At 30.0% G+C, this 16,099-nt stretch overlaps 2 protein-coding genes across 3 annotated transcripts in view; one reads left to right on the top strand and one right to left on the bottom strand.

Moving 5' to 3' along the window:
• The window catches only part of LOC118188197 (uncharacterized), a 52,575-nt gene extending 39,976 nt beyond the window's left edge, over nucleotides 1-12,599 (top strand). Inside the window, exon 4 of the mRNA XM_035358573.2 lies at nucleotides 12,086-12,599. Within this exon, the coding sequence (XP_035214464.1) occupies nucleotides 12,086-12,171 (86 nt within the window). The 3' untranslated portion in view covers nucleotides 12,172-12,599. The remainder of the gene's footprint in view (nucleotides 1-12,085) is intronic.
• LOC118188198 (UPF0193 protein EVG1) lies at nucleotides 1-15,992 on the bottom strand. 2 transcript variants are annotated; one of them, XM_035358575.2, is made up of 4 exons: nucleotides 15,339-15,983; nucleotides 6,464-6,595; nucleotides 4,615-4,715; nucleotides 1-268 (listed from the first exon to the last, which is right to left on the bottom strand). In XM_035358575.2, the coding sequence occupies exons 1-4, from the start codon at nucleotides 15,736-15,738 to the stop codon at nucleotides 200-202; spliced, it is 702 nt and encodes a 233-aa protein (XP_035214466.1). In that variant the 5' UTR covers nucleotides 15,739-15,983; the 3' UTR covers nucleotides 1-199. The 2 variants fall into 2 exon arrangements, with proteins under 2 accessions (XP_035214466.1, XP_035214467.1); XM_035358576.2 differs by lacking the exon at nucleotides 4,615-4,715 and having other exon boundaries at nucleotides 15,339-15,992.
• Nucleotides 15,993-16,099: the final 107 nt, after the last annotated feature.

Raw genomic sequence — 16,099 nt, forward strand, 5'->3', positions numbered from 1 at the left:
GATTTTGCATAAACGGTTTATTTTATAGTTAAGTATGATTTTAAATAATGAATTACAGAAATACTAGATTAATTTATATACATTGCACAAAGTTAATACAGGTTAGTACTTTAAAGTTTAGTAATAGGTTTTACAGTTATTCTGAAGTGTGTATATAATAAATGTAGTAAATGTATTACTTGTGATAATTTAAATATATTCATATGCCAAACATGAAAACAAAGGGCTGTGCTCTGTCTTTGTCCAACTTTTCTAATTCCCGTAGTCGCTGAAAAAGCAAGAAAATATAAAAGCATAATGAAAAGTGGTAAAAATACTTGTACATAAGGTTATTTCTTACAAGAACTGTATGTTAGTTAATAAGTATTTTGTGTAATGGAAGTAATGTATGATAATCTAAGTGGTATATTAAAAGTGAAAAAAATTAGCATATTTGATTTAACTTTCTGTTGGGTGGTAATTATAATCAAATTGAAATTTTCTGGTTTCTTATTTAAGTGAGAATCAAATTGCAATTTTCTTTTTTTTTTATTTTTTTTATTTTTTTATTTCAATGGAATATGTATTTGAAATCACTACAGTGAAAGAGAGCTAACATTTTTTAATGCACTTAATGAAATTAGTTGTAATTTTGAAATTAGACTTTTGCACTTCAAAATTATGTTCATAATCTCAGGTATAAGGTTCTGTATCCAGATTTAGTGTTTCAAGTATGTAAAAGAATCATTTGTTGCAAATATGGGTGGTTTCGTATAACACTCATGAAGCACTATCAATTTGCAAAAAAGTAAATTATTTAATTTTTAAAGCATTAAAATAAATTAATAGTCTCATTGTTTAGAATTAAGTTATTTTGAAATTTGGTAAATTTCTTGTAATTAAAGGCAGTGAACAAATGAAGTGGTAAATTAAATTCAATTGAATATGGAAGAACATCCCTCACAGAATTACTGCATGGTGAAATCTTCCTCTAGCAGACCTCAATGTCTTGAAGATTATAGTGGTAAAGAAGTGGCAGTAGCAGTAGTATTCATCCCCGAGAAATCACATTGGGATATGAGTGCATGAGTTGGGGGAGATAACTATATTAATTTCAAAAATCTGTATTTATTACTGAGATATTTAGTTGTTTTTAAAATTTCAATATCATAATATTATTTCAAAATTTGGTACAACTCTGATATACGCCCTAATTTCACCAAATGTGGTGATGTGTGTTCTGCGCTGGTTTTTGGCGCGATTGCATGTTGTATGGCAACTCTGTTGACGTTGAAAAATCTTTCGCTGGAGTTAGTTGGTTCCCGTCATGCTCTGTGTCTGAAAAGCTAAGAGGGAAAGATAAAATGGTGAAAGTTGTTGAATTGAAGTTCGGCAAAAGGAAATATCGTCGTGGCCATCCTGTTGAGGGGCAGTGGGTATTTGGAGGCGTGGAAAGAGGTTCTGGGAGATTATTTTTAATGGCTGTGCATGATAGAAGTAGGGATTTGTGATTATTTGTTATTTTATTTATTTGTGAACCATAGTATGAATTTTCTGGATAGTGTGTCTGGCTGTCATATAAATACGATAGTGATTATGTGGCGGCATGTTAAAGGCGGTATGAAATTGGTATTTCTGCTTTTCGAAAAAGCATTAATTCATGGTAAGTGCATTTTATTTTATTCTTGTACTTATTTTGCAGAATGTTATGTTCATTGTTTTTTTAGTATGAATTTCTGTCGTTATTGTTGTTTTTTTGAATTGTTTGAAATTTATTTCAGTTATTTTGTTGATTAGTGCATACCGCCTAAATTGTGCAATTCGTAGATGTTTTTTAAAGTTGAAACAGAATGCTGTATACATGGTATTCTTTGAAATTTGTTGTTATGTTAATTTATTAAAGTGAGGTGTGTGTAGTTCATAGATTCGTTTGTTGCCTAAATTGTGCAATTTGTAGATGTTTTTTTAAGTTGAAACAGAACGCTGTATACATGGTATTCTTTGAAATTTATTGCTGTTATGTTAATTTATTAAAGTGAGGTGTGCGTAGTTCATAGATTCGTTTGTTGCCTAAATTGTGCAATTCGTAGATGTTTTTTTAAGTTTAAACAGGATGCTGTGTACATGGTATTCTTTGAAATTTATTGTTGTTATGTTAATTTATTAAAGTGAGGTGTGCGTAGTTCATAGATTCGTTTGTTGCCTAGATTGTGCCATTCGTAGATGTTTTTTTAAGTTAAAACATATCACTGTGTACATGGACTCTTGTCAAATAATTTTGGTTAGAAACTTTACGGTTTTGCTATCTAAATTTTTTGTTTTTGTTTCGGATTTTTAGCTTAAATCGTGTGTTCAAAACATGGTTTTTGCATCTGCGAAAACAGTGTTTTTGGAGACATTTTAGGCTTACAGTTCGAAATGTAGACAAAAAATTTAGATAGCAATATGGCAGCATGGAGTTTCTTGCCAAAAATGTTTGGCGAGAAATTTGGTGACTTAAGGGCGCATATCAGAGTAGTTCCCAAAATTTTTTTGCTTTGTAATATAGCTCCTGTTATTTATTTTTTCTTTAACTTTTCTGTTTATACATTAATTATTACCTCAAACAAATTATCCAGTTTTTGAGAAATCAGCACTTTTATGCCTATAGAGACAATTTTGGAAACAAATGCATTTGGAAAGAGACTTAAACTGGTGCTTCTTAAGGGGAATTATGAACAGAACATTTTTATTCCTGGAAGACATTTAATCATTAAAAGTATATTCAAGTATGCCTTACATCTTTAAATATGTAACTTTCATAATTATTATTTTCATAAGTGTTTAGTAAAAAAGAGTAATATCCCTGTAACACTGAAATAATTAATCACATAAGAAAGTTTCACCAAAAAATAAGAAGATTCATTTTAAACAATTAATTTTCCCTTAAGAATATAAATGTAATTATTTTAGCTAATGGAAAGATGTAAGAAGAATGAAATTGAAACTTAAGACGTATATGCATGGTACATTTTATTAATACTTGTTTTGTGTAGCAGCCACCTTGAAATTGTGCCATCCTGGCACTGATCTTAGTGTCAAAAAAGAATTGTCAAAAAACAAAGGTCACCCAATTATAAATGTTATTACTTACACATTAATGCAACCACCTTGATGCAATCTAATGGCTTTTTGCAGATGAAAAGGGAAAAGTTACTTATAGGGTGGAAGTCGGTGGTTTTCTAGTTTTTTTCTTCTTTTTTTTAAAGAAAGTTTCCCAAACTATGTATATTTATCATTAAGTCAGTAAACTTTGTCAACGTATGAAAAGAAAACATAAGTTAGTAACTTAAAATACAAATCTGAATTATTAAATATGAATTAAGTTATACATTAAAAAAATAAAACACATTCTTTGTAATTTTCTTGGACTACCCTTTTTGAAGTACAGAGTGATCTTGTTTTCACTTTAAAAAATTAGATAATTGCAAAGACTTGTCTTCGTGCAACTCTTGGCAACAGTGGCTGTGAGGAAGTGGATTTCCTTATTTCCTTCAGAAAATTTTCAGTAAAATCATATATTCTTGCAAAAATTTTACTGCAGTTTCTTCCATTGCTGGCAGATTCCATAAACACATATTTTAAAACTAAAGTATTCATGATTTGTTTATAAAAACAGTTGGAACTTAGAATACAACAAAAGCATGTACATAAATATGATGGCGCTGCTTGACTGAAGGACAGTAATGAGCATGTTTGCCAGAGTATGGTACATTCTGAAAATCTGGGGTCTTCTACTAAGGTGGTTGCATTAATATGCAAGTACTTGAAAAGATGACTGCAAGCAGCTTATATGTAACATTATGAGATTACTAGTTTATAATATTTCCTTGATACTAGTAGTACATTATATTACCTACAGGAAAAGTCACTCATGCCACCAAAAATGTTGGACAATTCTGTACTAAGCTGTGCAATGTTACAACATCAATATTCTTCCACATTAAATAGTTTTATTCAAATTTAGTTAATTTGGCTTTAATCAGAATCAATTTGCAAACATCACAAAATTTGAAAAATCCTTGACCATATTAAGGATTAAAAGTGTACGTGGAATAATTTCATTTCTGAATAGAGAACATTGCATGTTAAATACATGGAATATGATTTACAAGAAAGAAAAATAAATAACATAAATGCCAAATTTTGTGGTTAAATAAATATACTTTCTTCTGTATTCATAAATGTTCTATCCAAAACGATCATTGATAAAATTTTTACTGTACTTTTCAAATGTTACGCTGCATAAATAAGATGATTATGATTTTCAGGATGGGCATTTAAAAAGGGAAGACACTGTCTTACAACTAATCAATATTTCATCATCAAAATTCTTCAATATATATTAAACATTTATGTAATTTTCGTTTATGGATTTTAATTAAAAAAGTATGTTACTTTAAAAAATTTGTTAAGCAGAATTAGTTTTCAACTGAAAAATATACATTCTTACTAACAAAAGTATATAATGATAATAAAATGATAAAACAATGGAAATATTTCACTAGATTTCTTGATTTATAAAGCTACTTAATATTTTTCAGAAAGAAGGAAAAAGAAATGTGATATAGTATTAGCAAAAAAAGAGAATCCTACTAGTGCAATTTGACACTGAATATCTGCCAAATATTTTTTTCCTTCTCCAAGTTCAGCCATTTCATCGAGAAAATCTTTTCTCTCTTTGATCTCAATTAAAACTGAAAAACAATATATATATATATATATATATATATAAACTGTAAGAATTAAAAAAAAGTTCTGATTATATAATCAACAATTAGCACATAAAAAATTAATTCATTCAATTAATTCTTTTCCGTAAAAGAGGGCATCATAATTAGGACTGCCAACCTGTTCCTTCCTAAATTGCAAATATTTTGCCTCTTCTAAATCATGCCACCAGGTGTGGCAACATGGTAACATCAGCTCTAACACTGTCCCCTGATCATAGTTTTCCGATTAAAGAAAAAGCTTATTGTCTCTTGAATTCAGCTTTTTATCAATTAGTAACTTTAAAATAAATTATTTTTCTGCTTAAATAAATCCAATTATAATAAAATCTTCATCTTTGCTCTTTTTTTCCTGAAAGAATGAATAAATTTGATTTGGAAAGAATTTTTTTTAATGGTTGTTTTACATTTATCTATCAAAATGAAACATCTAGAGCAGCGGTTCTCAACCTTTTGACTAATGCGTACAATCTAAACAAAAATTTAAAACCTTTAGTACCACTACCACTCTTGAACAAAGCTCAGATAGCATAAAGTTACAAGTGTTAGAGAAAAAAACTCAATCAGAATGTTGGGGTTTTAATTTTTGAATTTAATAGTTAAAAATATTTTGCTTCTTTGTCTACCACCTATTTTTCTATTGCGTACAACCAGCGGTATACATGTACCACTGGTTAAGAGCCTCTGATCAATTAGTAAAATAAAATAAATCCAATTATAATAATTTGCATGTATTGCAAAATTCTTCAAAAGTGTTTTGGTAATGTAAGCATTCCAATAATTAACATAGCTCATTTTCTTATAATAATGTACATGTTTCTTACAATTAGCATTACTGTAAAATGTCCATAATCCGAACTCGTCGGGACTTCGGCGATTCCAGATTAGGGGTTTTTCTGGATTATAGATCATCAATTTAAATCTGGTAAGATGGCATGCAGAAATTATACAATTAAAAATATGAAACCGTAATTTATGAAATAAAAAAATAAAAAGCAATTATGATCTAAAGAGTATCAAATTTTACAAAAAAAAAAAAAAAAAAAAAAAAAACCCTAACATTTATTTGTTTACTTTATTAAACATTTCTTTCAACGCGTGCATGCATAAAGTTTGTGGCTTTGAGGTCCAGATTATAGATTATTAAGGATTACAGACTTTGTACTGTATATGTTTTTAAACATAAATTTCCAAAATATTCAGTTTCATTATAATTTTAGAATTGAAGCAGGAATCTATATGCAATGCCCTCGCTAAGATTCAAACTCTAAACTGCTGGCCAGACATGCTTTCTATTACACCATTAAGGCATATGATAATGAGAAAGAAAATGCCTTATACTATATTGTTATCAGAGCATATTTAAAAGATGTATTTAAATTTTCCTTCCAAAATAACATTGTTACGATAGGGGTATGCTGTCAGATGATTATTTTGCAGGAGATGAAATTGGAGAATTTTACTTTATTTTTCAAATTAAAATTTTTTTTAAATATGAATTTGTAGATTTAAGTTAATAAATTAATATTATCTAAAAATACAAATAATATTAAATACAGTAATTTATCCCAAATATTATTTATCTAATTTTGTATGCCTGTATAAAGTTTATATACGAAAGAAGTTAATACACTGGAAAGGAACTGACTAATTTGGATTATATTACTCCAATAATTAGAAACCTTATTATAAGAAAAATGAATTATTACAATTACTTTCGTCAAAAAGATCCTCTTTTGATATTCTTGAAGGTTCTGTATCGATCGTGATAATATTTGGTTCTTTATTCAGATCTTCACCAAAAGCCATTAAATTCTGAAGCCTCTCCTTTTCATGGGATGCTCTAGCTAGAAAGAAGCAAAAAAGTTAAATCTCTGAAACTAAAAAGATAATCAACCAATAATGGATATACATGATGTCACAATACAGTCAAAAAATCTTCATCTTTGCTCTTTCTTTCCTGAAAGAATGAATAAATTTGATTTGGAAAGAATTTTTTAATGGTTGTTTCACATATATCTATCAAAATGAAACATCTAGAGCAGTGGTTCTCAACCTTTTGGCTAATGCGTACAATCTAAACAAAGATTTAAAACCTTTAGTACCACTACTACAAAGTACTACTACCACTACCACTCTTGAACAAAGCTCAGATAGCATAAAGTTACGAGTGTTAGAGAAAAAAACTCAATCAGGATGTTGGGGTTTTAATTTTTGAATTTAATAGTTAAAAATATTTTGCTTCTTTGTGTACCACCTATTTTTCTCTTGCATATACACGTACCACTGGTTAAGAGCCTCTGATCTAGAGTTTATTTCAGGGATGTATAAAGTTTTGATTGCAGCATACTAAATGGTAAAACTACCATTTCTATTTATATATTGGATGGATTGAATGACCACAATATTTTATCTATCTTTCTGTAAACTATTACAAATGATGCACATCTATATGCAATAAGTCATTAAATAATAAAGTGATCTCATGAGAAAAATAGGAGTGTTGATGCACCAGTTCATGCCATTTAAGCATTTCAGGCCTTTCACATGGTAACAGCAATGGTGCAGATAGAGAACGGCATATAAAAAATGTAGCTATGTACACTGGCTATGTACAAATGTAGCTATGTACAAAAAAAAAGGGGGGAACAATTCTATAACTCCTGTTCTACTGGGCCAATTAACGAAATTCAAACTGCACTTTTAATGACTCGAAAACACAACTTAGGGAATATATATTAGTCTTATACATAGCATTATTCTAACATAGGTATTTTGACACAAAATTGGACTTTTTCTGAAATAGCATAGCAATTCTTTTCCATATTTCGATTCTACGACTTAAATTACGCCAGACTGCCAAGTTTTGTAAAAATCACATGAGTAGTTTTTAAAAAATGAGCTCTCAAAATTTTAGCTCCTCAATGTTAATTGAATTTAGTATATATTTATTAATATATCCTTTTTATTAAACTTTTTTTATTCTTCCTTTCACATTTTGAAATTTAGGTTCATTTCAAATAAAATTCACCCATTTTTTATAATTTATTTTTAAAATTTCTATTTTTAAATAATTTTTATAAATTTTTTGAAAAAAATTTAGAATTATAACCTATAAAATTTTTACCACCATCTTAAAGTATTTCTAAGCATACTGCAAAAAATCAGAGTTTTTTATTCAAAATTTTTCAAGATATACACGAATTTATATATTTTCGTGTTTTGAAATTTGGCACCTTTTTCTGAGCGATAATAATGCTAAATGTGGTTTATGGATTTTCTTACAGTGAATTGCCACAGCTATTTTTAACCATAAATTTCAAATAAATTTTTATGGAGAATTAATTGTATGAAATTTTTCCGTCAATAAATGTGTAATAAATATTTATTAATACTATATGAAAAGCTATTTTTTTAATTATTGATGATATTATTCAAATTTAAAATTTTTTAAAATTTCTTTCTTTCTTCCTTTAAAAAAATATTTGTAAGAGTAAATTTTTACCTTCGCTGTGCTATTTTCTACTACTTTACTTTAACTGCATTTGTCTAAAACTGAGAAAGTTCATTTGATGTTTATTTTCATAACATTTTTAAGCAAACAGGACGTTGACAGTTTGGGTCATGTCCCAGCTTTAAAAAATATAAATATTTACATTAATTCTCTTAGAAAGAATGTTTTAATTAGTAATTTCCTCTCTTGTTATAGATTATACAAAAAACATGTCCTTTAATATAGAAATTATTAGGCTTAAAAATTCTAAATCATATAATTTAGATTGTTTGCATCCAATATATGGATCACTTGGTGGTACAGGATAAGCGCTGCTGGAGTGCTTGATTTCTTCCTCATTTAACAAAAATCTTTTAATTCAAATATTTATCCTTTGGACTTTGCTTTAAACTTTATTTATAGTTAAAATAACTAGAAATTGAAAAGCTGTCTTCACCTGAAATGCATTTGATGCAACTGATATTTTAAAAAAATGGAAAAGAATGCAAAATTTATGGAAGTATAACAATCGAAAAATCTTATTCACATTATTAATATTTTTTATTATTTCTTGTGTCAGCACTGAAAAAAAATCTAGAAGGAAAGAAGGAAATTAGGGGGGAAAAAGCAAAAATTTAAAGGGGAATCTACTTCAAGCAAGTTGGGTGTCCAAAGAGAAAACACTTGGATGTGTACACCAGCAAATAGCAGCAACTGAGTTTGTGTTAACGGAAAAGACAAAAATGATATCACTGCAGATTAAAATGAAGTGACTGGTTTTCAACTACATAGTTGTATAAATTTAAATTACATCATAGAACATCATATCGTATAATAAACGGAGCAACCCATGATTTCTCAGTCGAATTATTTGAAGATTCAAGAATTTATCCAGTGACATATATGTATATCATCTAAAGACATTTTGCCTCTTGATGAAACTAGTTTTTCCTTTCATCTCATGCCTTCAAAATGCCTAGTCTCTAAAGACTGATAAAGGCTCTGACCAAATACTGATGAAATGGATTTCGATTGTTAACTTACAGCAAGGCAGGGCTATCTGCCTAAAAGGAGAGATGCCTTCGTGAAGAACTTTCAAAGGAAACCAGCTCGTATATATGTTACACATGAGAAAAACCACGAAAACGCCCTTGAAACCAGCTTATTCACCGGGATTTGAGCCCCGAAGCGAACTACCAGTGTTCAACAATTGCTCGGCTGTTCGTGGGCCTTTCTGAAATGGAAGGCGATAACTTTATTTAAAATTAATGTCAGAAATACCAAGATGTTTAACCAAGATGTAAAGTTGGATGCTTTTTACTATATCTGCAGAATGCCTGAATAAAAAAGAGCAAGCCATCAAAGAATAAAAAATAAATTTTTGCATAAAATTTAGTATTTTTTTTAAATTTCATGATATTTGATTTTTGTGTTTTCAAAAATAAAACATTTGACTAAAATATGAATAACATTGTAAGAAATTAAATGTAGGATGATAAAATTGTGTAAAGCAATGGGCACAATGATAAAACTGTTTAAAGCAATGTATGCAAGTCATCCTAAATTAAAATGTTGGATATACATCTTTATTATTTATAGTATATCTTTTCTGAATGGAACATTGAAAGTCGTGTTAATTGTGCTTTACTATGTTTTCTCTTTTAATATATGCAGTTTTCAAACACACTGTAGTCTGGATCACAAAATATTCTTCTGAAAGAAAAGCAATTCAAATAAATAAAATTAAATTCTGGAAAATTTATATTAATAAATATATTTTAAATGTGCAGTTCGAATGAATGAATAGAAAATTTTAAAACAATTATCTGAAGAGACAATGCAATACAAACAATTAAAATAAAAGTCTGAAAATTTAAAAATTACCTAAAATAATAACTATGACTAAAAAATACAATAAAGAAAACTATTTGAAAAAAAAATAAATGATGCACCTTTTATTTAAACTATGCAGATTGAATGAGTAAATAGAAATTTTTAAAACAGTTATTTGAAAGAAACCATGCAACTTAAACAATTAAAATGAAATTTGAAAAAGAAAAAAATATTTAAAATAATAACAATTATAATTTAAAATATAATATAAAGAACATTATTTGAAAGAAAGAATGATGTCATTTTTTTCCCACTCATGCACAATGTAAAAAGGGGAAGGAAAATAGTAAAGGCCACATATTAAGTAGTTCGCGAATGAACTATTCTTGGCTTCAAACTGAAAAAAAAGCGCAGAGATAAATTTTTTAATTTCTCTGTAAATTTTACAAAATTTAATATTTAGGTATAATTTGAGTCGTAGAATTGAAATATGTAAAAAAATTGGCATGTAACTTCAGAAAGTCCAATTTTGTGTCAAAATACCTGTTAGAATAATGCTATATATAAATCTAAAACACTCTTTTGCAAAACAAATCTAAGCACCATGAAGGAAGTGGTTGTTTTTGATGAAATTGAATATGTGTATAGCTCATACACAGATAATAAAATGATTCAAAAATCAAGGTCATAGTATATGTTCACAGCTCACAATCACCCATTGAGTGTTCAAATTAGTAGTTGGTTGAACCGCCCCTGGCGGCAATACATGCTTGAATTCATTGAGGCAAGGAGTGGTAGAGGTTCCTAATGTCATCCTGCAACACATTCTGCCAGGCATTCATCAGTTGTCGCTCCAGATCAGAGATATTTCATGGTGCACAAATCTGGTGGCCTACCATGTCCCAAACATGTTCGATTGGTGAAAGGTCTGGTGACCTTGCTGGCCAAGGAAGAGTATCAAACGCACAGAGACAGTCCAGGGATAAGCGAACGGTACGTGGCCTGGCATTATCTTGTTGGAAAATGGCCCCAGGATGACGTGCCATGAAGGGTAATGCAACCGGCAGCAGGATGGTATCAACATATCGCTGAGCTGTTAAAGATATACGGAGGATGACTAAAGATGACCTGCTGTCGTAAGAAATAGCACCCCACACCATCAGATCAGGGGTTATGGTTGTATGTCTTTGTAAAACAAAGGCTGATCGAGACCGCTGGCCCCATCCTCTCCAGACACGAATACGGTGGTCATCTGCTTCAAGAGTGAAGCAGGATTCATCACTGAACACTATACGATGCCAGTCTGATGGCAGACATGATGACTGGCTGCGAAACACTCCAGACGACAGTGGCAGCAAAAAAAAAAAAAAAAGGGGGGGGGATAAATTTTCTGCCTTTGTTACTGGTTGTATTGCGGGAATTGCGCACCAGACATGCACGCTATGATCACAATTCCTGTTCATTTGCCTTGAAACTTTGATCATTTGCATGTTCGATCAAGATGTTGTTTGCAAACCAAATTTCCTCATGATTGCAAAACTCCTTCTTGGTGCTTCGATTTTTTTGCAAAAGAGTGTATATATCCTAAGTTGTGCTTTCGAGACATGAAGAACACCGTTTGAATTTGAATTTGAATTTCGTCAATCGGCCCAGTAAAACAGGAGATATAGAACTGTCCCCCCCCCTTTTTTTTTCCGCAGTGTACAGTAAAAGGCTGCCTATGCAGCATTCAACTAATTGAAAAACTCAAGTATCTGGAAGGTTTTAAAATTTATGATTTGTTTATGAAAAATTAAGCAAATGAAAGACTTGTAAAGCCATTATACAGCACATATAATAGTAATTCATACCTGTTGCCAAACTGTGTGATTTAGTACCAACAATGATGTCACAATACAGTCATAAGATCTTTGCTTTTGTTTTATGTAAACACAGTTAATTCTAGATAAGGATGTTTAGTTTTTGTGAAGAAAGGTATATGTTAACTGATGTTTATTTGTTTTTTCCTCAGATTTTGAGAAACAATTAACATTTTGGATGTGCCGTAAGTACATTAACAAGAAAAAAGAAAAAAGTGCTTTAATGGACACAATATGATGTTTTATTGGAAAATGGACAAATAATGGTGATGAAGTGTAAAAAAATATGACAAATGATTTAAAATGTTACATTTGTAAATTGAATTTCTTGTCTATCTAACTAATTAAACAGTGATCAGGTCTTAATTTCTGCCACTCATAAGTGGATTGAAAGCTTTACTTTAATAAGCGTATGACCTTCAAGAACACATCAACTTTATACCTCAAATGTTTTTTCTTCCTGCATAATCTTGCACAATATCAAATGCAAACTTAAGATATTCATGCTCATAAAAATAAAATGACAGATTTTACAATTTTAGACTGGAAGTTTCTACTTCCATTCATGTGGTTTTTTTGCCATAAACTGCACTTTTTATGTAGTCAGCTATCTAGTATTTTTATTTATTTTCACCATTTCATAGAATAAATCCTTGCAGAACTTGATTTTGCATAGACTCATTATTTTAATTGTGTTCATTTAGTTTGAAAAGTTTGTGTGAGAATTTCAACCGCACATGGTACATTTCAGAGCATCTGCTAAGTTGCAATAATCCTCTTTAAAAACTGATTTGAAAATTCATTGATTAAAGAAATCCAGCATTGCTTAGAACAGCGAAACCTGATTTTTAAAGTTCTTCTAATTCTTGATAACATATAAGGACACTGTACTGAAGCCTTTACATTATTGCATTAAATGTAGAGGTTTTATTTCTTCCACTGATTGCTACTTCCTTAATCCAGCCAGTGGATTAAGGAATCACAAAAACATTCAAAGGCACGAGTATATCTCTGCAAAAAAAAGCATGAGACAAAGGGAAGCATGACCCACTAGTGGCATTTTGGAAATAATTCAACATAATATACTGCACAGAAATGATTAAACTCATATGGGAATAAGTAAATTCATCAATGATGAATGCTTGCTGACATCAGCACTGGCCCGAAGTTGTCAACAATTTTAAAGGATTTTCATTGATAGAAAATTATTCCAAAGAAATGGTACAATTCACAAAAGCAACAAGCAGCAAAGGATTTCTCAGATATAGAAGTAGGAGAAATTGAAGATTGGTAAAGAATGATTAGTCATGAAAGGACCCACTAGTGGCTGAGTAGGTAAAGCTGCTGAATACAGTACTTCGGTCCAAGGTTCGAATCCTAATGGCTGGCTGCATGAGCATTTTTGTGGTTTTTTCCATTTGTAATATACAAGATAATTTCCTTAAAAGTCCTCCATAAAGGCATTCCTACTCTTAGGCAGATAGCCCTTGAGTGTTTTGCCATAATCAAATAAAACAATTTTGAAATGACAAATGAACAATTGGATGATCTTACAAAACCAGCCGACAATGAAAGCAGGAATACTGAAGAAAATAAAATGCCTTTATTGTACAAGTAGTTAAACAAATTGTTACAAAAGTCATAAGAACTGTCTGATTTTGTGGAGACTGACCCAAATGAAGAAAAGAAAAGGATAATTTATGAAAGGTACTGTAAAACTTTGCAATCTTTACTATGAAATGTTAATTAGTTGCATCAGACATTATTCCAAGCAAAAATCACCAGCTATTTAAAATAGTAATTGTATCACGTGCATACTTACAAAGCAAGTAATAGAAATCTTTTCAATTAGCATTTGTTTTATTCTCCTCTTATAATTACAATAGTGTTTAGGTTTACATAAATTATACATATTTGCTTAATGTAAACTACACTTCATACACTTTTTTTCTATAGAAGATTACCTTAGTGGAACGCGATTTTGCCATACACGTGACGTGTTAATGATGTAACTCCCACGCTCGGGAAAGCTTTACTGCATATGCAATTCATACCGAGTTCTGAAAGATTTTTTTTTTTTTCCCCTAAATTTTGAAACACGGAGTATCAAGTAGATAATAAGCTGTCTTTTCATCATCTTTTTCCAGTCATGGGAAGCTCATCTACATAGGCTACTAAATATTATATATTCATGTTGAATATGAGGAGGATGCTGTTGCTCCACAGACACTCTAATCATTCGAGAATATTTTTACCTCAGGAATTCTCTATATTCTGGTCATTTATCATACATTGATGACGGTGTTTTGAACAGTTCGAGATGGATGATCTATGTCAAACTACTTGCCGATTTACCAAAGAGATGGGCAGTAATCAGGCAATAGTTATATATATGACAAAATAACAAAAACTGGGGCTTTGTATACTGTATGGTCTCACCAAGAACAACAAAAATCAACATGCTATCATTATTATTCCAATTAGTTCTTTGTTTATCCATTAAAATATTCCTAACAGCACAAACCCTTTTTGGTGCATATTACTACAGGCGGTGAGAAATTCTGCCTCTATGGTTAATATAAGTTGAAATGAATGGATGTTTTTGCCTAATTAACATTCCATTTTTCAAGACTTAAAAACAAAGAGTCATTTGGGTACTGTTCTGTTATCGGGACCAGACTCAGAAATGTATGCACGTGTGTATGTATGAGTATATATGTGGATATGTATACACACATATATACTCAGAAATGTATGCACGTGTGTATGTATGAGTATATATGTGGATATGTATACATACACACATGTATATATATATACATGTGTACATGAACACATACATAATACATTTCTGGATCTGGTCCTGATATGAACGGAACAACACCATCATTTGTTCAGCAAACAATATGATATGGATGCACAATATTTACTAACTATATTTTGATATGTAATTGCCCATCTGTTCAATCTTACTCCTTTTCTCCAAAATGCACAAATTTATTCATCAACATTATATAATGGAATTAATGTTGAATTTACAAAATAAAATTTACCAACATTTTTCAGTTAACTACAAGAGCCTCTACCTTAAATAATTTTACATCTCAAATAATAGTTCATTTCATATTAACTAATCAAGGAGGCCCTATGCATTTCAATACATTTAAAAATTAAAATTCTGTATCATTTATTGTCTAACTATCTTAAATTGCACAAGCATAAAAAATTGGCTATTTAATCAATAGGAAATTCATCAGAATGTTTCCTTTGCACTTTCATGTGTGCAAAATATTAGTAGTTCATAAAATATCATTAAACATCAAAATTAATTATGAATTAAACATTTGCAGTACAACATATACTAAAGATCAGTCAAATAAATACATAGATTGAGATATGTCTCACTTTTTGATGGATTCGGTCTGAACTGTTCTCTTTCATACGCCCCTATTTGTTCGATAGTGCTTTTTGTTCTCTGCATTGGTTTATCAGGCAATTTCAATAATTTTGCACTTAAAGGTTTTTCAATTTTTCTCTCTTTGAAATTAATTATCTTTTTAGGCAAGAACGGAAAACTTTTCCCTGTGTCTGCGTAATAAAGCAATTCCTGCTGAAGTTTTCCATTTAAGTTCAGTTCTTTCATTAATGATATTATAGCATCTCTTACATTACTACGGGAAGGCGATATATTAGATTGTTTACTATAACGTAAATTGTTCGGAAAACTTTCATATTTTTTATACAGGCTCAATAAATCTGAAGTATCTCTCTTTAGAAAAGATACGTTTGAAGAAAGATTACTCATTTCCCTTACTAAAATTTTCGAACTAAATCCTTTAAAACCGATTAAAAATTACCGCGTTAAAATTTGCGATCCGCATTAAACATATATAAAAGATTACTGCAAGATATATAGCGAAAAATTTCCTTAGTGGTCGTTAAAAGTATTTGTTATGTATACAACTCGGCAATTCAGCTTACTCAGTTCAATTTGTGTGTTGAATGAACATTATTAATATGTTGCAATTCGAAGCAGCCAAAAGCAAAAAACTTTTTTATTGATGAGGTTGAGAGATTCATATACTGCTCACCAAAAATAAATATTAATTTCAGTTATTATTATTCATACATAAATAATATAGTAAGTAAACCTGCATATTTAGAAA

The sequence above is a fragment of the Stegodyphus dumicola genome, chromosome 2 (genome assembly GCF_044657685.1).
Source record: "Stegodyphus dumicola isolate Sdum_Otavi_A_Nest chromosome 2, ASM4465768v1".
NCBI classification, from domain to species: domain Eukaryota; kingdom Metazoa; phylum Arthropoda; class Arachnida; order Araneae; family Eresidae; genus Stegodyphus; species Stegodyphus dumicola.

Coding starts and splice junctions, on each gene's coding strand:
- LOC118188198 (XM_035358575.2), bottom strand. CDS start 15,738: ATGAGTAATCTTTCTTCAAACGTATCTTTTCTAAAGAGAGATACTTCA. Junction 6,596..15,338: donor CAGACCGAATCCATCAAAAA/GTGAGACATATC, acceptor GCTTCTTTCTAG/CTAGAGCATCCCATGAAAAG. Junction 269..4,614: donor TTCAGTGTCAAATTGCACTA/GTAGGATTCTCT, acceptor TTGCTTTTTCAG/CGACTACGGGAATTAGAAAA.